The sequence below is a fragment of the Macaca nemestrina genome, chromosome 13, assembly GCF_043159975.1.
Source record: "Macaca nemestrina isolate mMacNem1 chromosome 13, mMacNem.hap1, whole genome shotgun sequence".
Classification (NCBI taxonomy): Eukaryota; Metazoa; Chordata; class Mammalia; order Primates; family Cercopithecidae; genus Macaca; species Macaca nemestrina.
The window spans coordinates 74,949,646-74,973,662 of record NC_092137.1 but is presented as its reverse complement, the minus strand read 5'-3'; the positions used below and the strand labels follow the sequence as shown (position 1 = coordinate 74,973,662).

Below are 24,017 nucleotides of genomic sequence, written 5' to 3'. Positions count from 1 at the left end.
GGGTTTTAGTCACAACTCAACTACAAACTAACTGTATGACCCTGAGCAAGTTATTTCTCCTTCGAGCCTCAGTTTCACTGGCCGACAATGTGGCTAACAACACTAGTCTTTCTGAGATTGAGCTTGATGTATAAAATGTTTAGCTCAATGCCCACACCATATCTAGCACATTATTATATTTTAAGGCATTATTATTATTATTATTATTAAAGGCAACTATGATTAAGGAATTTATGCTTGCAAAGTGGTGTTGTGCCTTCCAGGGATACCTTTATTCTTTCACTCTGGAAGAAAGAGCAGAGAGGCCCTACCTGTGGACAACCAGACACAAATTAGGGCCCAAAGCAAAGAAGGGTCCAGGATGGAGTTCAGAACATAGAAAGGGAGAGGTCGTTTGAGGTCTAGGAGGACACCCTAAAGCTGTCCCTTGAAAACCATGAGCCTATGAGCAGAGGATCCCAGGGGCTGCCACTTGGTACTGCAGAACCACAGGAGCTGGGAACTAAGTGGTCTCCTATAGGAATACTGACCAGTGGATGGTGTTGGCCTCTCAGCAGGACCTGCGTTCTTTCCATTACCTGGTGTGTCAGCTCGGCAATGGCCATATTCATTCACTCAATAAATATTGAGCATCTACTACGTGTCAGGCACTGTTCACTGTTCTAAGCACTGGGGATACAACAGTGAACAAAACAGCCATAATCCAGGCTTTCATGGAGTTTGCAATCTAACAAGAAGGAAAATAATTTAAATAAACAAGCAAACAAGAAAATACCAATTAATGATATGCTATGCTGAGAATTAAAATAGGAGGATGTGATAGGAAGTAACTGGGAGCTATTTTATACAAAGTAATCAGAGTGGGCCTCTTTATGGAGGCAACATTTCAGATAAAGCCTGACTGACCAGAAGGACTTGCAAAGATCAGGGGAAACAACTAGTTCCCCCTAGTTGGGAACAAGCTTGGTGTATCTAGAAAGCTGAATGAAGGTTGGTGTGGCTGTTGCCCCTGAGTAAGGGGAAAGTAAAAATAGTTTAGATAGATGAACAGAGGTCCTAACATGTAAGGCTCTGTAAATCACAACGGAGGATTTGGATTTTATTCTAATTGTAACGGGAAGTGATGGGAAGGTTTTAATTTGGAAGGAACAACACTGTCTTATTTAGTTTTCTTTTCTTTTTTTTTAAATTATACTTTAAGTTCTAGGGTACATGTGCACATGTACGCCTATGCAGTATAGGTATACATGTGCCATGCTGGTTTGCTGCACCCATCAACTCATCATTTACATTAGGTATTTCTCCTAATGCTATTCCTCTCCTAGCCTCCCACCCCCCGACAGGCCCCGGTATGTGATGTTCTCCGCCCTGTGTCCATGTGTTCTCATAACAAGGTTCAACTCCTACTTATAAGTGAGAACATGCGGTGTTTGGTTTTCTGTCCTTGTGATAGTTTGCTCAGAATGATGGTTTCCAGCTTCATCCATGTCCCTGCAAAGGATATGAACTCATCCGTTTTATGGCCGCATAGCATTCCATGGTGCATATGTGCCACATTTTCTTAATCCAGTCTATCACTGATGGACATTTGGGTTGGTTCCAAGTCTTTGCTATTGTGAATAGTGCCGTAATAAACATATGTGTGCATGTGTCTTTATAGTAGCATGATTTATAATTCTTTGGGTATATACCCAGTAATGGGATAGCTGGGTCAAATGGTATTTCTATTTCTAGATCCTTGAGGAATCCCCACACTGTCTTCCACATGGTTGAACTAATTTACACTCCCACTAAGAGTGTAAAAGCGTTCCTATTTCTCCACATCCTCTCCAGCATCTGTTGTTTCCTGACTTTTTAATGATCACCATTCTAACTGGCGTGAGATGGTATCTAATTGTCATTTTGATTTGCATTTCTCTGATGACCAGTAATGATGAGCATTTTTTCACGTCTGTTGGCTGCATAAATGTCTTCTTTTGAGAAGTGTCTGTTCATATCCTCTGCCCACTTTTTGATGGGGTTGTTTTTTTCTTGTAAATTTGTTTAAGTTCTTTGTAGATTCTGGATATTAGCCCTTTGTCAGACGGATAGATTGCAAAAATTTTCTCCAATCTTAGTCTTCAAAGGTCACTGTCTATATCAAACTCTAAGACAGCTATAGTAAATTAAAGTAATTATGGTTTTTATTTGCCCAGCCAACTTAACCATGTCCCTCATTCTGACAATTTAATCCTGTCCTCCCTGGGCACACACCTGACTCAGGCCTGGCCAATCATAGTATCCCATTTCCTTGGACACAGTCATTGCTTCAGTGTGGGCATGTGATCTAAGCTGGGCCAATCAGAGTCCTTCCCTGGGATTCCTGGATTGGAGCTAAAGAAGTAGCCTTGCCTCTACGGTACAGAGCTGAGAGAATGTGAAGGAAAAATGGCAACCATCTATAGCTCTAGGAATATGTCCATTTCCAGCAAGCAGAACATGAAGAGATGACAGACTAATGGGAGAAAAATAATCCTGGTGGCATTAACCCTGATTCCAGTGGCTAAGGCCTCAGTTCCTAAGGCCCTTCTTGCAATCCTAGGGAATACCTACTCCTTATCTTTTCTACTAAGTGAGCCACTAAGTTTCTCTCTTTACTGAACCCTGTCACCATGAACCCTCTCTAACTTAACAGCCCTTCTTACCCAGGTATTTTTTAAAATATCCAGTCACCATTTCTCTAAGAGGAAATTCACTTTACTCCAGGGAGACGGAAGAAAGGAGAGAAAGCAGCAGGTGCTCAGTAGGAGAGGTGAGTGAGATTATGAGTACAAAGATTTAGTATATGTTTCTCTTCAATAAAGAAACAAAGAGGACATCAGCAGCTCTTGGTCCTAGTAAAAGGGTCTGAGGCCATAATTTTTGTTTTTGTTTTTGTTTGAGACAAGGTCTCGCTCTGTCACCCATGCTGGAGTGCAGTGGCACGATCATGGCTCACTTCAGCCTCCACCTCCCAGGCTCACAGGCTTAATCTATCCTCTCGCCTCAGCCTCCTAAAGTAGCTAGGAGTAGAGGCATGCACCACCATCCCGAGCTAACTTTTGTATTTTTTTCAGAGACAGGATTCCGTCATTTTGCCCTGGCTGCTCTGGAACTCCTGGGCTCAAGTGAGCTGCCTGCCTTGGCCTCCCAAAGTGCTGGGATTACAAATGTGAACCACCGCGCCGGCCCTGTGGCCGTACTTCAGGCACAAATGCTTAGTACTGTGGTCTTAGCACAAGGCTATCATAGCTCTTTTCCATCTGCTTGAACTTGCGTAGTCACATGGCTTGCTTTGTTCATTGAAATGTGATCATGCATGTTACTTCTAGACAAAAATTTCAGGTGCCTACCTATGGCTAGCCAAGTTCCCTTTTCCTTTTCCTACAATCATGGAAGCTTGTGTCAAGATGGAACCTCCCTGAGCCTTGGTTCCTGAGTGACTGCCAAGGATAGACATACGGCACGAGTAACAAATGTTTTAAGCCACTAAGAGTGTGGGGTTGTTATTGCATCATAGCAAAGCCTGCCCTGGCTAGTAACACAATAAATACCCAAAGTAGAATAAGAACTTATCTAGCAAAGATCCCAATGACAACTGTATTACAAACCTTTGTAGAGGTAGCATGTGGACACCTTATTTTGTTGACTGCAATCCCGTAGGTTCATATTCCTTTTTTCCAAGGACATTTACCTAGGAATTACAAGGTAATCTCAATCTATGATGACCTATATTGTTATGATGAAATCATAGACTTTGAGTCTGGTTAAAAAAAAAAGTTAATTTGGTGGATATCTGTGGGGAGAAATTGCATTAGGAGGATGGTTCCTACAAAAGGTTGGAAGGAGGTCCTCTTTCTTCATTTCGGGCACTTGGTGCTCACTCAACTCCACCCTATCTACAGCTATTCTGCTCAATCTGTAGGTAGGTTCATCACACATATGCTCCAGACAGACCATTTTAGAAATGCTGATATTAGTATAGTGGGCAGGAATTTTTCTCCACAAACTTATAGGTACAAAAACCTATTTTATTTATTTAATCAAATTAACCCAATTCTAAGCGTCCAGTCATCTGACAAGATATTCGATCTCAGCCATCTTGAGGGTGATCGTCCCTCTCCCTAGAATTCCACATGAATCCAGGGGCCTCATGTGTCTCCCAGCAAAGGGCAGAAGATCCTCTAGTTTTTATGACTGTTGCTGAGAAGCTCCTCATCCAAGCCCATACAGAGGGTGAGCAGCTCCCTCCTTCCACACCAAGCATGGGGACCCTTTCTCACAATCCTCTATGTCACAGCTGTCTCCAGCAAACACATATTCCATCCCAGCAGAGGTCTGTCACATCTGAGGAAGTGGCATGGAAGCAGGGCATAGGTCTACATCACTCAAAGAAAAAACACCCATCCCCGTCCTCACCTCGGGGAAGGCCACTTCTGCCTTCTCACTTCTTATGGAGGAAGGAATTGGAGCTTACGTATCAAACACATTTAAGTGTGTCTTGAGAGTGCTAAGGATGGGTGGCAAGTCCTCGTGTTTTGGGCTGGCAGAGAGTTCAGATGAACCCATGTGAGGGGATTAGTGGCCCTTACTTGACAGATATGCAACGTGCCTAAGGAAGGCCTGAGGCCTCAGCCTCCCTGATTAGACAGGTCCAATCAGCCTTCTCAATCATTAATCTTCAGAGAATCTCTGCTGTTTTAAAAATGTACCCAGGTTTGCTTTAATAAGGTATAATAAGACACACAGACACAGAAATGACTATCATCGAGGAAGTTTATACTCACAGGTCCCTAGAAACAGGAGGCAAAGCACACTATGCAGGGACCACATGGAGAAGCACCAGGGTCAGTCAGGATGCAGAGGGAGCAGGGAATCATGGGCAAGAGCGCTTATTGTAGTTTCCATTGTAAGGAATGAGGGAGGCAGGGTAGGCAGACTTAGGATTGGCTAGTTTGAGTAATTTCAGCAGGCTTTGGAGTAAAGAGGCCAATCCCTAGTTGTCTGGTGCCTGGCCCTAGGTGATTAGGGCAGGGAGATAGTGGCTCAGAGTATAAGAGCCCTGGTCTCTCTCTTCCTTGAAAAACTCTTCCCTCCCACTCCCCACAGGAAGCCCAGTCCCTTTTGACATCTCCCCACCTTCCTTCCTCCCCCAAAGAGGAACTAGGCCATAACCTCAAGTGAGTGGGGTTGAAAGATAGGCTGAGGGTAAACCAAAGAACACACAGCCTTCCTCCATTCTATACAAAGGGATCTCAGGCCACTAAGGTCAGACAGAGCTGAAGATTATAAAAATCATAGATCTGCCTCCCAAAACCTAGAAACTAGCAGCTATGAGCTGTCCAGAGGTGACCCAGAACAGGACATCTGTGAAGTAATGACTGTCCTTTTACTGAGTGAGGCTTAATGTGATTGCGTGTGTCATGGTTATCATATAGTTAAGCAACATGATTATGAATAAGCCCATTTCTGCAATAACAACATATATTGGTACAGACAGGTCTTTATTGTTGACATATTTTCTCATGTAATCCTTGTAGCAACCCTGAGGTAGGTTTTTGTTATCCCCACTTCACAAATGAGTAAACTAATGTCCCTAGGTTAGGTTACTTGCCGAAGATCACACATTTATTAGTGGCAAAGCCACTGATCATTCCAAACCCAAGGGGACTCTTTTGAGTAGTTTGCAGGCTGCTGCCAAGGAAAGCAGAGGAGAAAACTTCAAAGGGGCAGGACTGGATCATTGACTGGAGCTTGAGGGGCTCAAGCACCACGGATGAACGAGGCACATTTACAGGCCAAGACCAGTACTGAGCAGGAGAAGCCTAGAGCATGTGCGAGTGGTCAAGCAGGAAGAGGTCTTGAAGTTTGGTGAGAGTTGACAATGTCATCAAATACACACAGAGCTCAGCTTCCAGGGACTGGAGAAACAAGAAGGCCTCCAGCAGCTACCAGTTCAGGGACTGGCCACAGTCAGTCAGACTCAAAGACAGCTGAAAGGCAACAAGTCTTCCAGACCCAGGAACCTCTGGCATCTCAGTGGTAACTCCATTCCAGCAATCACCCTGTTCCAGGCAGGGCAAGGCCAGGCAGAGCTGCCACAGAGTGATGCCATCCTAGCTTGGTCTCAGTGCAGTGACCTCAGGGCAGTGGTCCTTTAACTTTGTTAAGGCCTTGAAAATCTGACAAAAGCCATAAAACCTCCCCCACAGAGACATACAGACACACATGTACAAACAATATTTTGCATACAATTTCAGGGAGTCCATGGACCCCAGGTAGGGGGGACTCTTGCTTTAGGGCAAGGGTGTCACCCTGAGTAAAGTCACTGATTGTGAACCTATCTTTATACTGCTTGTATATCCTATGACTGTTCCCCTTCTGTTGTTCCCTAATCATCAGAATGCTGTTAATTTTCAGTGGGAGCCAAGGAAATGGGGTACAGCCTATACTCTAGCCAGAGAAAGCAGCTGTGACATGGCAGTGGTGGCAGCCAAAGGGCAAAAACAAAGAAAAAGATGGAGTCATGTGTACTGCTGCCCTTCCCAGCCAGAAAGTCACTTTACGAGCTTTTCTCTACTCAAATTTAGAGTAAGGTTGTGGGGCAATGGGGAGAGGGGCAGTGTTTCAGTTCCTTTTAGAAAGGAAAGCCATTCCCTCTATGGCTACAGGGTCTAAAGTTCTGCAGGTAATATTCCTATTCCAATCTTCTCCCTCCCCATCCCTCATAAATATTCCTAAGCATCAGCCCAGTCATTCATGCACATGTGGCCAGGTCTCCTATGAACACCATGTATTTACACACACTCATTCATGGAAGGAAAACTGAGATGGGGAAGATCTCAGGGCAGAGACTCCATGTCACAACATGGGGATCATGCACTCCCCACAGAAATTCAGATAAACTTGAAGAATAAGCAGAACCACCCCAAGGACTCAGTGCACATTCGCCCCCAACCACCTCCAGGGCTCTTCCTTCTGGTCAGGCTCCAACCAGAAAGCAAAGTCATAGCTATGCCTTGTGCCCCATCCCCAAAACTAATGGGCCCAAGATAGGGGGCCAGGGATGAAGGGTCACAGGGGTTCAGATGTTGGGCAGAAGCCCTGACTGCTGCAGAAAGCAGTTCTGATCTTTCATGGCAATCGGGAATCAGGCAAAGGTCTGGCCCCAAGTCCATCCAGACTCAGAGAGAACAGACACTAAAGTCCAAGTAATCACTCATACTCAAAGAGAACTCAGAGGCTGGGATGGTCTTCCAGGCCTAGTGACCCCAGCATCTCAGTGGTCCCTCCGTTCCAGTGATCACTTATACACTAGTGGTCATTTGCCCAGCTCTAGATGGATGTTTCATCACATGTGGCTAGAGGAGCCCCAGTTAGCCGAATGTGGGCTGGGCTTGGGCAAGGATCAAGCAGGAAGGGTGGAGAGAATCCACCAAAGCCACTGCCCCTCTTGGCCAGGGCCAGGGGCAACCGCTCATCTTCAGGAGAGGGGGAGGGAGGGTCTTGGCTGTAGCTTGTGGTCCCAGAAGGTGGAGCCCCCAGGTCCAAGCCCACCTTATCTCTAGCCAGAAGTTCCCTCTGTCGCCGTCGCTGCTGACGCCGACCAATCAGAAGGAGAGTTAGGGATGCTGCGAGAACCCCCAGGAAGAAGCCAGCCAGTCCCGCCCCCACTGTGTGGGCCCGGCTCAGGGCATCTCGCTGGCTGCCCCACACCAAGCTGTAAGCTGCTACCACACGGGCTGCCCCACCCTCCTGACATTCACAGGCATAAGCACCCATGGCCCCTGGGGTCACCACCACCTCCAGTCCATCCCGCCGGGGGGTGAGTACAGTCACTCCACTTGGCTGGTGCCACACACAGGATGCCCATGCTGAGCTTGGAGAACACGGCAAGACCACGTGCGCAGCTGTAGCCACGGGAACTTCAAACACTACTGGACGTTCTGCGAGAGACAGCAAAGGCACAAAAGGAGGTAAGGCTAAAGGCTGGAGGTGTGATGAAGAAAAGTGTGGGGTGATGTCAATCATGAGAAGGGGCTATGGAGACTAAGCTAAAAAGGGGATTCCCAAAGAGGCTAAGGCCCAAGGTACCTGGCTGCCACATCCTCCAAGATCCAAGGTTTAGAATGGTTCCAAAATGAACAACTCTCTAGCCCCTTTCCATCCACTCCACCCACATTTCCCTAAGCCATACAGACCACACAGACCTCCAGGCTCTTTGGGACACAAAGAGGAGACATCTGCTGACTCTATGTCTTGGACCAACCTATAAAGAAGAGAATGCTTGGTAAATCCAGTGTCAACATTCCCTTCAATCCTCCTCAGTATTACTGAAGACTCCCTCATTCAATACATCTCCCATCATCCCAGAAATCACTCCTGAAATTATCAGTCAAGTTTCTCCTCATCACCAAATTTTTCCCCAACACCTCTTAATATTACTCATGACATTTCATGCATGCATCTTTCTAGCAGACCATGGATAGCTAAATTTGCACTAGGTCTGTTGGAAAGATGTTTAGTGGGGGTGCTTTAAAAGAAACAGAATCTTCTAAGAAATGAACCTGGTTCTCCACCACAAGATTTCTCTAGGGAAAAAAAAAGGATAAAAACTATAGGGATTTTTTTTCTCTTATTTAAGACAAAGAGCAAATTCCTTTTCTGCAGAAGCTAATCAAAATTCCTTTAGGGTCAGTGAGGTGATTTTTTGTTTCCTAAAAGCTGCTTGTCTCTACAAAGGAACTCTTCAATAGTGGTTGATATATACTGGCCTATGTGTTATTTGAATGGATCTGTTTCAAATAGCACAGTCCTGGTACTTCCAGGATTTGGGTGGACTATATCTGATGGAGGACAGCAAGATGGACTGCTCACTGCTGAACTCTCTGGCACCACTCCCAGAGGCCGGGAAGTCAATGAGACCCCTACCAGGGTTGTCAGTGAAGGCCAGGTAAAAGGTCTGAACACACAAAGCCTCAATCAAACACAGACTCATCTGAGTAGGAACTCCTTCAATATGAATTGAGGTCCCTGAAATGAGCTCCAAGACTGGTATGAATAGATGGAAGTTTCTTGGGTAAAACCAAGGTTGATTAGTCTAGCTGAGAGTGAGGAACACAGGAAGACCACATGTACAGCTGCTGCCACAGGAACTTCTCAGTCTATGTTCTTCTCCCTTGGATGAACTGAGGTATGGGAAATGTACACAAGAACAACCCAGAACACTGGCATAAACACACACCCCACACTCTCCCCCCTCCCCCTACTCACGTATACCTTAAGGGAATCCTTGAAGCTCAAGTATAGAGGATATCTAAGACCAGTGAATGCTTATTTTAATGGAAATTAAAACAATAAAGGACAGAATAAAGCCCTTGCTTTTGTCTTAGATGTTTAAAAATTCTCCCCCAGAAAACTAAAATACCAGGTTAAAGTTCTTAACCAAAAAGGCAAAGCTGGCCAAGCCTGTCATCCAAGAATTACTTTATATCCCCAACTGGCAAAAAGTCAAGAATCTGATCAATAGATGGCATAAGATTTTACACTTATAATTAAAGACAAATATCAGAAAAACAAAATTAAATGTTATGACTATTCTAATTATATGTCAGTTTTTTCTTTCATATCTAGCCCTACAGATCAGCTATCATTTTAAACATTTCACTCTGTTTTGACATGTGTGAATTAATCTGTTTTATTCCAAAAGACAAGTACTTTTACCTCTAAAGAATGTGTAGCCATGGGGTTCTGTAATATTCTGGGGTTCTGTATATACTTGAGGTTCTGTAGTTACAAATATGCTATAAATTAACTGGACTTCAAAATAGGAAATCTCAAGGTCAGTTTGCAAAAACACTTCCAAATCAAGTAATTAAAAATACTTCACTGGAAGATCTCAATGATTAAAAGACACTTAAGAAACATATCAACCAATTACAATTAATAAGCATTATTTGGATACTGACATAAACTATTTCTTAAATATATGCAATAGAGGCCGGGCGCGGTGGCTCAAGCCTGTAATCCCAGCACTTTGGGAGGCCGAGACGGGCGGATCACGAGGTCGGGAGATCGAGACCATCCTGGCTAACATGGTGAAACCCCGTCTCTACTAAAAAATACAAAAAACTAGCCGGGCGAGGTGGCGGGCGCCTGTAGTCCCAGCTACTGGGGAGGCTGAGGCAGGAGAATGGCGTAAACCCGGGAGGCGGAGCTTGCAGTGAGCTGAGATCCGGCCACTGCACTCCAGCCTGGGCGGCAGAGCGAGACTCCGTCTCAAAAAAAAAAAAAAAAAAAAAAAAAAAAAAAAATATATATATATATATATATATATATGCAATTGAAGAAATCAGAACATTGGATATTTGATGACATTAAGAAAGTAAGTTTTTGGTATGATAATGGTAATATGGTTTTTTTTTTAAAAACCCTTGTATGTTAGAGATACAGACAGAAAGATTTATGGATGAAGTGAAATGATGTTCAGGATTTGCTTCAAAATAGTTGGGAATGAGTAAACGTACTGAAGAGACAAGATTAACCAGAAGCTGATGGTTGTTGAAGCTGAGGGATGGATGCATGGAAATTCATTACACAATTCTCTCTACTTTTGGCTATGATTGAACTTTCCTACAATAAGATGTTTTTAAGAGTCCTGGGCTAGGCGGAGTGGCTCACGCCTGTAATCCCAGCACTTTGGGAGGCCAAGGCGAGTGGATTGCTTGAGGTCAGGAGTTCCAGACCAGGCTGGCCAACATAGTGAAACCTCATCTCTACTGAAAATACAAAAATTAGCTGGGTGTGGTGGTGGGCACCTGTAATCCCAGCTATTCGGGAGGCTGAAGCAGGAGAATCGCTTGAATAAGGGAGGCGGAGGTTGTGGTGAGCCAAGATGGCGTCACTGCACTCCAGCCTGGGCGACAGAGCGAGACTCCGTCTAAAAAAAAAAAAAAAAAAAAAAAAAAAAGTCCTTATCTAGTAGAGATACATATTGAAATATTTAAGATGAATATGATATGATGTCAGGGATTTGCTTCAATGTGACATATGCTTTTAAGCTGCTAAATGGAAAATGGATGGTAGCAGCCCAAAATGGTCAAAAGAAGACCAATTAGATTATTAGAGTAGTCCAGTTAAGAAGCGATGATGGCTTGGACTAGAGTGGTAGCAGTAGAGGTGGAGAGAAGAGGGTGGACTAAGGACGTTTAGGGGCTAGAATCAGTACAAATCATAATACAATGTGGGCAATTTCTGGCTTGAGCAACTGGATGCATGGAGGTCCCTTTACTGGAATGAGGAAAACCAGAGGAGGAGCATGTGAGAGAAAGAGGAAACAATACCGCACACTTTGATTTGCTAAATTTGAGTTGCTTATGAAGCATCCAAAGGGAATATCAAGTAGACAGTTGGATGGGGAGTTCCACAGTTCAACTAGATATATTTGTGGTTGTCATTAGCAGTCAGATGGTATTGAAAGTAATGAGAATAAAACTGCCTAGAGATAGCATGAAAGTGTAAAGAGAATGGGTGCAGGACTGAACCCTGAGGAATATCAACATTCAGTAGTTGGATGGGAAAGTGAAGGAGACCAAAGAATGCAGAGTCATAGAGACCAAGAGTAAAGTATTTCAAGGAAAGAGGGAGTGGACAACTGTGAAAACACTTCCAAGAGCTCTTGTAAGACGAAAACTAAGAAGCGTCCACTAGAGATAGCACACTGTCAGGTCAAGGCAGGTCCAGCAGAGAGGCAAGAGGCAAGGACATTGATGAGGTGGCCCTAGATGGACAAACAGATGAGTTAGTATGGACTGACAGAAGGACACATGAGTGATGCAGACTCTAACAGACAGAAAAAGAAAACAGCCTCTGGCAGGGCAGCATTAACAGATGAGAAACATAGACATATGGATGGGACAGAGCCCTGGCACAGTAAGCAAGAAATCCAGGCAGCTACACTCACCCTCGGTGCTGCCCAGCGTGGGCCACACACTCATCCAGCCGGAAGCTCCAGGCACAGACTGGGTCCTGGGCCAGGATGCATTCTGAGCAGCTCTGGAGACGGCCACAGTTGGTTGTATTCACTTGTGTCACCTCAGTACGGGAGCCAACCAGGAGCCAGCTCTACAAAAAGGGAGCGGGGAAGGGGAATACACTGGATCTCCCAGACCTCAGGGTCACAAACTGGCTCTGGACTCAGATGTCTCCCCAATAGATTCTCCAAAATCTACAACTCACGTGGTACAATTTCATGTTCTCAACTGGCTGTGGCTCTGGGAATAAGGCCAGATCTTCAAGAACGCTGAGCTGAGCTCCGATCCGCACTGCTCGATGGAGGTGTCCATCTTCTAGGGGACAGGAAAGGAACAATAATAATGACATAATTGCCCCTGTGCCTGGGACTCAGACATATATGTATTACAGTACTCTCTCTGTGACGAGAATGTGTATGCACTAGGTAGGCAACCTGCTTGACCACTAAATATACCTGTCCCCAGGTAGAGCACATCATACTCTTTCCCTGAGAGGCTGGTCACCCTGTGGGCCACGACTCTGAGATAGGCTGTATCTGTCGTGACCAGCAGGGGGTGGCCATCAGCTGGAAACACTGGCCTGTCCATGAGTGGGTGGTCCCGGATGAAGGTGAGTACACGGTCAGGCAGGGAGAGAGATGAGCCAAAGTGCCGGAGCTTCATGTTGTTGGTGATGCACTAGAGGAAATACAGGGGTGGTAACAAAGTTTCCCACGAACAGGACACGCCAGTAATGCTTGGTGGGGCTCTTGCCTTAATAGCAGCTCTCTACTTCAGGCCTAGAATGAAGATCTGCCCCCTCACCTCTCCAGGTCTTGGCTGGGGCACATCATTGTCCATGACAGGAAGTCCTCTGTTGCAGTCATGTTTTAGTTCTCTGAAGGGACCGTTCATCACTGTCCGAATGTCTTGTGGTCGGAAGGCACAGACAGCAGAAATGGCAGCCCCCTCCCTGGAATTCACAGGTTGGAGCTGGATATCTGGAGGGGTCTAGGGGACAGCAACTCATCCCTTGTCAAATGAGATGACCCCCAAGAAACACAGAGCGAGCCATGCAGCCAAAGGCGGGACAGCCTGCCCCCTCTGGAAGAGACAACACTGACATTGTGCCATCCCCACTTATCTCCCACCCTGTAACTCTCCTCCACACCAAGACCCCTCACCACTGGGAAGAAAAGATGCCATAAAAGATGGGAGTCCCTGCCCCAAGCTCAGGTCGAAGCACAGCAACATCCTGCAGGACACTGGAGGCCCGGCCATGCTCAGGCCCTGGACAGAGCAGGTCAGCTTTCAAAAACGTCGTCCATCTCTGCTGGAGAGTCTTCCGGCCCCCAAGGTCCCCCTGCGGTGATGAACACATGGGAGATTCTCTTTAGATGACCATCATTGGGCAAGGAGCATGGAGACCAATTTAAGTTTCCTTCTGACTTCAGGGCAGACATAGACAGATGGGGAGACAGATTTATACAAATGCAAGGACAGGGAGCCACACAGAGTAGCTGCAGGGATAATGAGATACGGGGGTGAAGGGGTCACAATAACAATGACAGTGACTAAGTTAACTGTGCACTTATAAAGTACTACATTATGTGTTTTACGTAAGTTACCTCATTTAATACGCAAACAGCCTTCACAGACAGGCATCATTATTATCCTCTTTTTATAGACAAGTTTCAAAGACACTAAAGAACCTGGACAGAGTTGCAAAGGCAGTTAAGTGGTGGGTGGAGCAGGGACTTGAACCCTGGTCTGTCACCAGTTCCTCCCTTTAACCTCTACACTAGTCCACCTCCTGTAGACAGTGTGTCACAAGGGTAATTGTGGGTGTCAAAGAGGCCAAAGCCTCTCTCTCACATTCCTCAAGCTCCCAGAAGAGAAGTCAAGGCAGAGAAAATAGGAGACACGGGAGAGATTTAAAGACAGAGACCCAAAGAGGAAAAGATAAGACAGGGGGACAGACAGAGCAGGAGACGACAGACAGACAGCTGGGATGGGGTCTCACCGCACACACACGGGCCACCCGTGGGACTTTAATGCGCTCGTATGAGTCAAATGCTCGGGAAGTCTCCGTAAAGAAGAAGTAGATTTCGTCGTCTCCATCTTCATCCCCCCATTCGGCTGGGCTCAAGGCCACGGCTGCGACAAAGGCTGGGGCTGGGAATACCAGTGGCCTCAGATCCTCACAGACACAACCTGGGACTTCCCAGACTCCACCCCATCGGTCCCCCCAGAGGACCCCTCTCCCTCTCCCCACCATTCAGCCAGGACGGTAAGGTGTCTGTCCGAATCCAGTCCTCGGCACGACCCACTGCTCGGGTGATAATCGGCTCCGTCCCCAGGTAGTTTTTCACAGTGGCAGCATAGAGGACCCCCCCTGCAGGGCGACAGGGAGGAGATGGGATATCAGTGACCCACTGAGGGAAGCAACAGAGGTCACAGGCAGAGTGGGACATAAAGCAGGGCAGCGACTCTCAGGGACTAAGCACCCATGAGTGCCAGACACTGCTGAGCACATCAAAGGCATTATCGCAATTAAGGGAATCTAGACATAAACTCCTCCAGGGCAGTCAGGGAAACCAGCATTAAGAAAATACTGTGCGGAAATGTCCATGTGTATGAGAATAAAGGCGTCCCTCATAAAAATCAAGCTTGTTTCTCTGGGGCTTTTTTGTTGCTGTTTCAGTAACCCTGTAATGTGCTGACTGTACTGTGACTCTCCAAAAGGGGCATCTGCTTTGTAACAGGTCCCCATCTTATTTAAGTTGTCCCACTCTGGTAAATGTCTCAGGGAATGAATGTTCTTTCTGAACATTAGTGGGCATACACTGCTTTAGAACAAGTCACAATTTTAGAGAATACTAGACTCACTTGGGGAAGTGATTTAAATGCAGATACCTGGGCCAGCAATTCTCATTCAGTAGAGCTGGGGTTGGCTCAAGAACCTGCATTTCGAAGAAGCAATCAGAGTAATCGGATGCAGGTAATTCAGGACCTCACTTTGAGAGATACTGGCCTAGGAGATGAGTGGAGATTTCACAGGCAGCCAGGAGAGGCAACAAGGAATCAGGTCCTCCCTCCTAGTATAGTGGAGGGGCAAAGGTGCTTGCTCCAGGGATAGTGGGGATTGAGTAAGAGACAAATCACAGACACTCTGGGAAGGAAGGGGGGTTCAGCTCTGTGGGCTGAATGGGAGAGAACTGTAGCCACTCTGAGTACCACCACCAATGGGTCTGACACGAGTAGGAGGAAAATGAATCAGAGAGTAGTACCAAGTCATGAACACCCTGGGGGTGTGCTGAGTATCAGAGGCACTCTGGAGAAAACAAGGTGGTATGCCTTCACCAGCTACTACGTACAAGGAACTGTGCCGGGTGCTAAGTAAATCCCTGGCCCCAAGAACCCCCATGTGAGTCAGGAAGACAAGTGTGTAATCAGATTCCGGGAGGCACAGACTAACACATATGGGGGACTCAGCTATATCTACCTGAGGGAACAGCATCTCAGAGGCAACATGTGAGCTGGGTATGGGAATAAGAAATTTGCCAGATGGAAGGAGGACTTCAGGGAGGAAGACAAGCAAGCAGTGAAGAGGGGAGCCATGCTCAGCCATGTGGGGGCAGAGGGGCTGCTGGGCAGGGCCAGTGAGCAGAGAGGAAGCTGGAGGTGTGGGGATGGGCACTCTGTGGTTAGTCTGCTCTGCCATGCCAGCAGATACGCACTTTACCCTGCAGGTAAGCGTAAAACTGCAGAGACTTTTTTAGGAGGAAAGTGATATAAACAGTTTTGTTTTTAAAAAAGATAATGCTACTTAAAAGGCTATTCATACAGTCCAGGCAAGAGTGAAAGGCCCAAAGTAAGGCAGAGGCAGAGGAAATAAAGGGACTGGATTTGGAAGGTATTTCTGAGGTAGAATCCATTAACAGGATTTGAAATTGATCAACTGAATATGAGATGAGACAGAATGGAGTAAACCAATGTTTCTCAAGGTTTCTAGCTTATAAGACTGATGATAGTTGGTGGTGACATTATTAACCAAGACAGCAAATGACAGAACAAGGCCCATAAAAGACACAGCTGGAGAGGAAATGAGTCCACTCGTTGCACATCCTAAGGCTGAAGTGCCTTCAGGATATTGGTCAGAGATCCTGGAAAGCAATTAAGGGAAGGGCCTGGGCAACAGGGCCAGAGACAGCAACTTGGGAGTCATCACACTTCATGCTTAAGTCATGACATGAAAGTCATAGCCAGGGAAAAAGGTAAAGCCAGAAGAGAGCCCTGGGGAACACTCCCATTTAAGGGGAGAGCTACCAAAGGCAACTGAGAAGATCAAGTCAGAGAGGCTAGAGAAGCAAGACAGGCCAATGTGCTGGAAGCGGGTGCATGAAAGCTCAGCCAGAACCACAGGGCTCATGCACACTGGGGGAAGCAGTAGAGAGTGGGGGGCCACTTGGAGGGAAGCATGATCATCCTGGGGTCACAGATGCTCCAGAGAAGCAGCATGTCTCAGGCACCAGAAAGGTAACCAGCACTGAAGAAACACTCTACGTAGAGAACAAGAGGGCCAGAGCCCTACAAGGGCAGCACTGCAGGGTTGAAAGCCTTCTTTTGGGGTGGGGAAGTGAGACTATTCCATTATTTGCAATTTTAAAAAGAATCCAAGTGTTTGGGAGCCAGGAAGACTTGGGTTTGAACCCTGACTACTTAGTAGTACTATGATCTTGGGCAAAGCAACTTTCGAAGCCTCAGGTTCCTCAAATGCAGAATAGAGATAATGCCATCTTCCACTCAGAATAGCGCTAAGGGTTAAATAAGATAAAGAGCCCTAGCTAAGGCCTGGCACATGGTTGACATTCATTCATGTTAGCTCCTTATGAAACTTCAAAGGGCCATATGCTCAATCTGCCACCAGAAGAGGGGGAAGCTATACAAAGATATTCCATTCCCTTCTAGAAAATTTCAGGAAAGAAAAACCAAGTATTAGTCAAAGGTCCTGGCAGAAAATGGAACAGCAAATGAGCCAACCCTCTGTACTTCCAAGGGGGAAAAAGTTGACACAGAGGCCAGAGTTTGAAAATGTTCCCTAAGAGCATGACATATTAAATACTCTAAAATCAAAACCCTGGTAGAAGCCTTGTCATGGATACCCTAAGAATAGGAGATGTGGTAAAGCAGATGCTGGGATCATGACTTGGTATGTAGGGTTGGAGAAAAACAATCATAAATATTCTGGAAACAGTAAAGGACCACAGATAACCATGCAAAGATTCAGCAGTAGATGGAGGTCACAAAACTTCCTAAGTGACCAATGGGGGAATCAGCAACACTGGAGCCCAGAAATGCTGAGAAGTGCGCAGTCACTCAGAGTGGAACAGCCAAGGATCAGCAGGAGGGATCAGACACTTTGGGAGGAAGTAGCAGAGCTCCAGGTGCCCTAAGGGGGCTTGCAGCACATCTTACAGACAGACACACACACACACACACACACCCCTACACAGCAGAAAGAATAGCAACCATTACAATATTGAGCATAGGAGTCCACAAGATCACCACATGCCCTGGACTCTTCAAGACACTCTCAATTCCAAATATTGTGATTGTGATACATTGTTTATATAATAACACTGACCATACAACTGCTTTGCAAATTATTGCTGAATGGATCAAGGCCACATCTGCCATTGGCGAAAGATGATGTGCAAAAGCGAGTAATTCCCACAGTGATGAGTTTGCTCAACAAGCAGGTTAGAAAACATCACCAGGAATAATTCAACCCTATTTTTATTTTTTTAAAAATATGTATATATGCCTGCAAGCATGGGAAAGATTATTCATTGAATAATCCTTGTTTTTTGTAGTTAGCATCTTTTACTTTTATAGTGCAAAAAAACTAAGATATTTTCATTTTGAAAATACAAAAAAAAAAAAAAAGACATTGAAAGCCACAAAAGACGAAGAAACACACTCAAAGAAAAATCATAATTGTGTGTAAAAATAGATCCCAACTTGCCAGATGGAAAGCCTATAAACATGTGTCATGGCAGTGAATATTTCTCTACAGCCTGGGGGTTTAAAATTTCCATTCTGGCATCAAAATGCTTCCTTTTAAAGGAGATTTACAATAGGAATTATCAGTTCATTAGTGTGTTTGTTACTTTTTGGTTTGATGTTGTTGTTGTTGTTTGAGACGGAGTCTAGCTCCGTTGCTCAGGCTGGAGTGCAGTGGCGCTATCCCAGGTTCAAGCGATTCTCCTGTCTCAGCATCCCAAGTAGCTGGGATTACAGGCACCCGCCACCATGCCCAGCTAATTTTTGTATTTTTATTACAGACAGGGTTTCACTGTGTAGACTAGGTTGGTCTCGAACTTCTGACCTCGTGATCTGCCCACCTCGGCCTCCCAAAGTACTGCAATTACAGGTGTGAACCACCACGCCCAGCCTACTTTTTGTTTTTAAGACAGGGTCTCACTCTGTCATCCAGGCTGGAGTGAAGTGGCGTGATCAGCCTCAACCTCCTGGGCTCAAGCAATTTTCCCACCTCAGCCTCCCAAGTAGTTGGGACCACAGGCATGCGTCACTATGCCTGGCTAATTTTTTTAAAAAGACAGAGTCTTTTTTAAAGACAGGGCCTTTAAAGACCCTGTCTTAAAATTTAAAGACCCTTTAATTTTTAAAGACCCTGTCTTTAAAAATTAAATTTAATTTTAAATTAATTTTAAATCAATTAAATTAAATTTAATTTTTAAAGACAGGGTCTCAGTATGTTGCCCCAGCTGGTCTTGAACTCCTGGGCTAAAGCAATCTTCCCACCTTGGCCTCCCAAATTGCTGGGATTACAGGTGTGAGCTACCACATCTAGCCTTGTACATTAGTTTTAAAAAGCTGATTTTGATTTTTTTTTTTTTTTTTTTTTGGCCGGGCGCGGTGGCTTATGCTTGTAATCCCAGCACTTTGGGAGGCCGAGGTGGTTTGATAACCTGAGGTCAGGGGTTAGAGAACAGCCTGACCAACATGACAAAACCCTGTCTCTGCTAAAAACACAAAAAATTAGCTGGGCGTGGCAGCGCGTGCCTGTAATCCCAGCAACTCAGGAGGCTGAGACAGAAGAATCACTTGAACCCAGGAGGCAGAGGTCACAGTGAGCCAAGATCACACCACTGTATTCCAGCCTGGGTGAGACGCTGTTTTAAAAAAAAAAAAAAAAAAAAAAAAAACGGATTTTTTACATGCCCTGGCCTCCTTTCTTCTTCCATTCTTCTCATGGTCAGACATTTTTCAGGATAGACAGCTCCTACTCAAAAAGTCTTTTCCTTATTTAAGGATTGAGCCAGCTGGATACTTAAAAAAAAATTTTTTTAAGCCTATTATTGGGCATAATTAGATGATTGGAGATGCAGTGTTGACTCTACATTTCCCTCTGTCGGGCATGTAGGATTTCTGTAACTGTCTTGTTTTCATGTGTGAATGCTAGTCTCGGAGATTTAAGAGGCAGACTTGGCCTCAAAATGCTGGCAGCATGCAGTGCATCTGGAACATTTGCAGAGCTCCTTGGCAGATGCATTCATCACAAGATGCAATGACACCAAAACCATGTGATAAAAACACAGGATGGGTTCCCAAAGAGAAAGAGCAAAGTCTTCTGCTCTTCTTGATAGAAACCCTATCCATTATAGGATGTGATAGGGAGGCCCAAAGATGACTGACTGCCGTCCCTAGCTTGGGTACCTGAGTGAGTATGGCACTATACACTCGGAGGAGGGAAGACTGATGGAGAAGCAGGTTTGGGGGAGGTGAGTAAAGACAATGAACTCACTTTGGGGCATGATGATTTTGAGATTCCTGTGGGACATCCAACTGAAGATGTCTGGAAGGCAGTAGGACGTGTGGTCTGTACCTCCAGGTAATGTCCAGGAGGCAGATGTAGATTTGGGAGCCAACAGAATGCAACGGAAACAGAAGCCATGGGGCTCACTGAGATCACAACTACATAGAGTAAGAAGAGAAGAGGCTCTTAGGTAGAAGCCCAAGGAACTCCAACATTTAAGAATGAGCAGAAGACAAAAGCCCTATCAAGAAGACTGAGAAGGAATCACCGATGTTCTTATGCTAACGTGAATGTCAAAATATTCATATTTTTCCAAATTAGAACAGCGCAAATAAAGACAAGGAGATCATTTTCTTAATTGTATCTAAGTACAGTACAGATAAACTTCATATTTGAAAATAAGATTTCTGAGGCTTTCCCAAAAGAAACAGAAGTACCAATAAACACATGAAAAATTCAACCTCACTAACAGAAATGCCAATCAAAATATGTAAATATCATACTGGACTTTGTAGGAGGTCACTGTTTGTTTCTACATATTACTTGGGACTGGCAAGAGTGCAATGGGACAGGCCCTTTAGCCACCGCTGGTAGGACTAACTGGAGAGCAATTAATTTGTCCAAATCCATCAGGCACCATCAAAATATTTAGACTTTTACACCTAGCAATTCCACTTTTTGGATTGACTCATATGCAATTAAGTAGATTAATGCAAAGAATTATGTAACAGGATTCCTGCTACAGCATTATTTATAAAAACAATAATTTTAAAATTTGAATGTATAATTACATAGAAATAATTAAATCATGCTACATCCATCTACGTATGCAGTACAATTTATGTAATTGGATGCAATTGCTAAAAATCATGTTTTGAAGAAACAATTCATGTGATGAGAAAATGCTCAGTATACAATAGTAAATGAAATATACATAATTCCAAGTTATAATAAATACGCAGACACATAGACACAGTAGAAGAAAACACTCAAAATACTCCAAAATAATAATAGTGGTTACTTGGTAATGACAGAATTACAAATAACATTTTTACTTTCTTCTTTATATATTTCTACATTTTCTCAATTTTCTACAATGCACAGTGTAATTTTTATAGGTTTAAGTAAATACTCATATTCTAATCATATTTTCATTATTAAAAGCTCTTTTCATTTCAAAATACTGCTATTATCTTTAAGGACATTTTTTTAGAACCTAATTGGGAATTTTGGTTCTAATTCTTATATAATGTTACCACTATTTCTATACTGCTATTTTCAAAACAGAGGCAAAGTAAGGCATAATGAATCATTCTAGAAAGCCCCAAGTAGACGCTAGCCCTCATGTCAGACCAGGAAAAACTTTTAAATTGTAACCCTGTAAAGTAATAACTGCAGATGAAAATGTATAATATTAGTATTGACTATGATTTGGGTCTGAGACAGCTAGAGACAGAGTTTCCACATTAACTGAAGCCATAAGGAAGTGAGTTCTGATCACCTCCATCAATTATCCACTGAAAGGCAACACTGAATTTTATTTTAAAAAAAAAAAAGACTTAAAACCTTTTTGAAAATGTACCTCCCACTTTGTCTCACAACGATCTTCTTTATGAAATTTGTATTCTTATGCTCGCTTCAGCAGCATATATACTAAAACTGGAAATTTATATTCTTAAACCACATTCTAATACGAATTCACTTGCTGACTGAATAAAGAGAAATTACTCACAGAGGGCTGCACATGCTTAAAGATTACTGCTTGAGGCCAGGTGTGGTGGCTCTCACCTGTAATCCCAGCACTTTAGGAGGCCGAGGCGGGCGGATCATGAGGTCGGGAGTTTGAGACCAGCCTGACCAACATGGTGAAACCCCATCTCTACTAAAAATACAAAACTTAGCTGGGCATGGTGGCGGGGGCCTGTAATCTAAGCTACTCAGGAGGCTGAGGCAGGACAATCACTTGAACCCGGGAGACGGAGGCTGCAGTGAGCCAAGATGGCACACTGCACTCCAGCCTGGGCGACAGAGCGAGACTCCATCTCAAAAAAAAAAAAAAGAAATTACGGCTTGAAACAAAAGTATGATAAACGATTATCTTAGATTGTTGCAAGTAAGTCATTTTGTTGATAAACAATTTTATAGACTCAAGAGACATCACAACCATGAAAACTCAGAAACCTTTCTTAATGACTTGGAGTTTTGCCAAAGATGTTGATAAAAAACCTATAAAAATAAACTATCAACTAAACTGTTTTATTCCAACATGTATGAGTATAAGGAAAGTTTCGTCAATTTCAACAGTAGATAATGATAATCATGACAACTCAAAATATTGTATTTAGTCAATATATACTTTATGCTCATTTTCAAAAACTTTTATTTTTCAGAAAAAGGTTAAGTCATTAACTATAAGACTAAAGACTGATGTAATTTGTATATCTTTTAAGACTTTCCCTAAAAAATAAAGTCATGCATAGGAAAAAATTTTCATCATTAGATCTTGTGTCCCAATTTTTGTTTTATATAAAATATTTCCCAAAAATATAGGCAAAAATTAATTTTATGATACAGTTGGCAAAAAAAAAATCAAGGAAAGAAAAAAACAGTATAACGAATGATGCTGAGTCACCTGATTAGCTAGCTGGGAAAAATTAATTTAGATCCCTCTCTCATGCGATTTATCAAAATAACTCCAAATATTAATAGATCAAAGAGTTACATGTTTGGAAAAAAAATTTTAAGAAAAAATGTTATCTGCTCTTTAAGTGAAGGATTGAGCTTAAAAATTATATACAATCACAAAGGAAAAGATATGTAATTAAAAAGCTAATATCCTACCCTCTTAACTGGTCCAAGAACATGAGCAGAGGATTTACCAAAGAATAAATAAAAATAAGTACTAAAACATGAAAAATGTTCAACTTCATTACTATTCAAAGAAATACAAATAAAAACAAGGTGCCATTTTTAGTCTCAAAATAGCAAAGATTTTTTAAAATGAGAACAATACATTCTGGTGAAATGTATGTGAAAAAAAAAGGCCGCTCTCATTCACTACTGATTTAGGGTGTAAATTGGTATACTCTTTCTAGAAACTCAATTAGCAACAGATAATGAGCCATTAAGTGTTCACACCCTTTGAAACAGTAATCCATTTCTAGGAATCTTAAGAGGCCAACCTAAAATGAGAGCAAAAATGTATGCACAAAGATGTTCATTATAGCAATATGGGTAACAGCAAAATCTTTGAACTAATTAAATTTATATAAATAATATGGAATTGTTTAATTCGTGGTATGTTAGCAGAATGAGTAACATGTCATTAAACATTATCTTTATAACGAATTTTTAAATTACATAGAAATGCCTATGATATAAAGTTACATGAAGAATTCAAAATTACATCCATGTAGCATGACATTTAAAAGTTTTATAATGTGCACATGCTCATAAAATTTCTATTAACCTGCTTGTTTTACACCATCACAAGAAAATGGCTTTTCGCTGAATTTGGAGGGTGTATGTTGGGTGGTCTGATCTAAAATTCAGGCTATGTGGCACAAAAACAATTTGCTGTGTGGCTGCTAACAAATTAGTCATTCTCCAGAAGAGGTTTAGGTTTGTGATAGACCCATTTCACACTTGAGCAATCATAGACAGCTTGTTCAAAAAAAGTACTAGCAGGAATTTATTTAATAGTCATTACTGACTCCCCTGAGCAACAAAAGACTGGCCAGCAAATGTATGTGCATGAATGTACATGGGTGTGCACACACATTAATATCTATCTAGGATATGATATGGTTTGGATGTTTTGTCTCCTCCAAAACTCATGTTGACATGTGACCTCCAGTGTTGGAGGTGGACCTTGTGTGAGGTGTCTGGGTCATGCAAGCAGATGTTTCATGAATGGCTTGGTGCTGTCCTAGCAGTAATGAGTGAGTTCTCACTCTGAGTTCACAAAAGATCTGGCTGTTTAAAAAAGCACCTCCTCCCTCTCTCTCTTGCCCCCTCTCTCACTATGTGACACACGGCTCCCCTTCACCCTCTGCCATGATTGTATGCTTCTTAAGGCCCTTGCCAGAGGCAGATACTAGCACTATGCTTCATGTCCAGCATCCAGAACCATAAGCCAAATAAAC

At 43.6% G+C, this 24,017-nt stretch overlaps 1 protein-coding gene across 2 annotated transcripts in view; it reads right to left on the bottom strand.

The window, feature by feature from the left end:
* Positions 1-4,776: 4,776 nt before the first annotated feature.
* Positions 4,777-24,017, bottom strand: part of LOC105465302 (ssemaphorin 4F) — a 28,409-nt gene continuing 9,168 nt past the window's right edge. For both annotated transcript variants that reach the window (XM_011713694.2, XM_011713695.3), the window contains 9 exons: positions 14,305-14,424; positions 14,053-14,204; positions 13,214-13,392; positions 12,855-13,002; positions 12,506-12,728; positions 12,256-12,365; positions 11,981-12,141; positions 8,229-8,287; positions 4,777-7,964 (listed from right to left, as the gene is read on the bottom strand). In XM_011713694.2, coding sequence (XP_011711996.1) covers positions 7,354-7,964; positions 8,229-8,287; positions 11,981-12,141; positions 12,256-12,365; positions 12,506-12,728; positions 12,855-13,002; positions 13,214-13,392; positions 14,053-14,204; positions 14,305-14,424 — 1,763 coding nt within the window. In that variant the 3' untranslated portion in view covers positions 4,777-7,353. The remainder of the gene's footprint in view (positions 7,965-8,228; positions 8,288-11,980; positions 12,142-12,255; positions 12,366-12,505; positions 12,729-12,854; positions 13,003-13,213; positions 13,393-14,052; positions 14,205-14,304; positions 14,425-24,017) is intronic.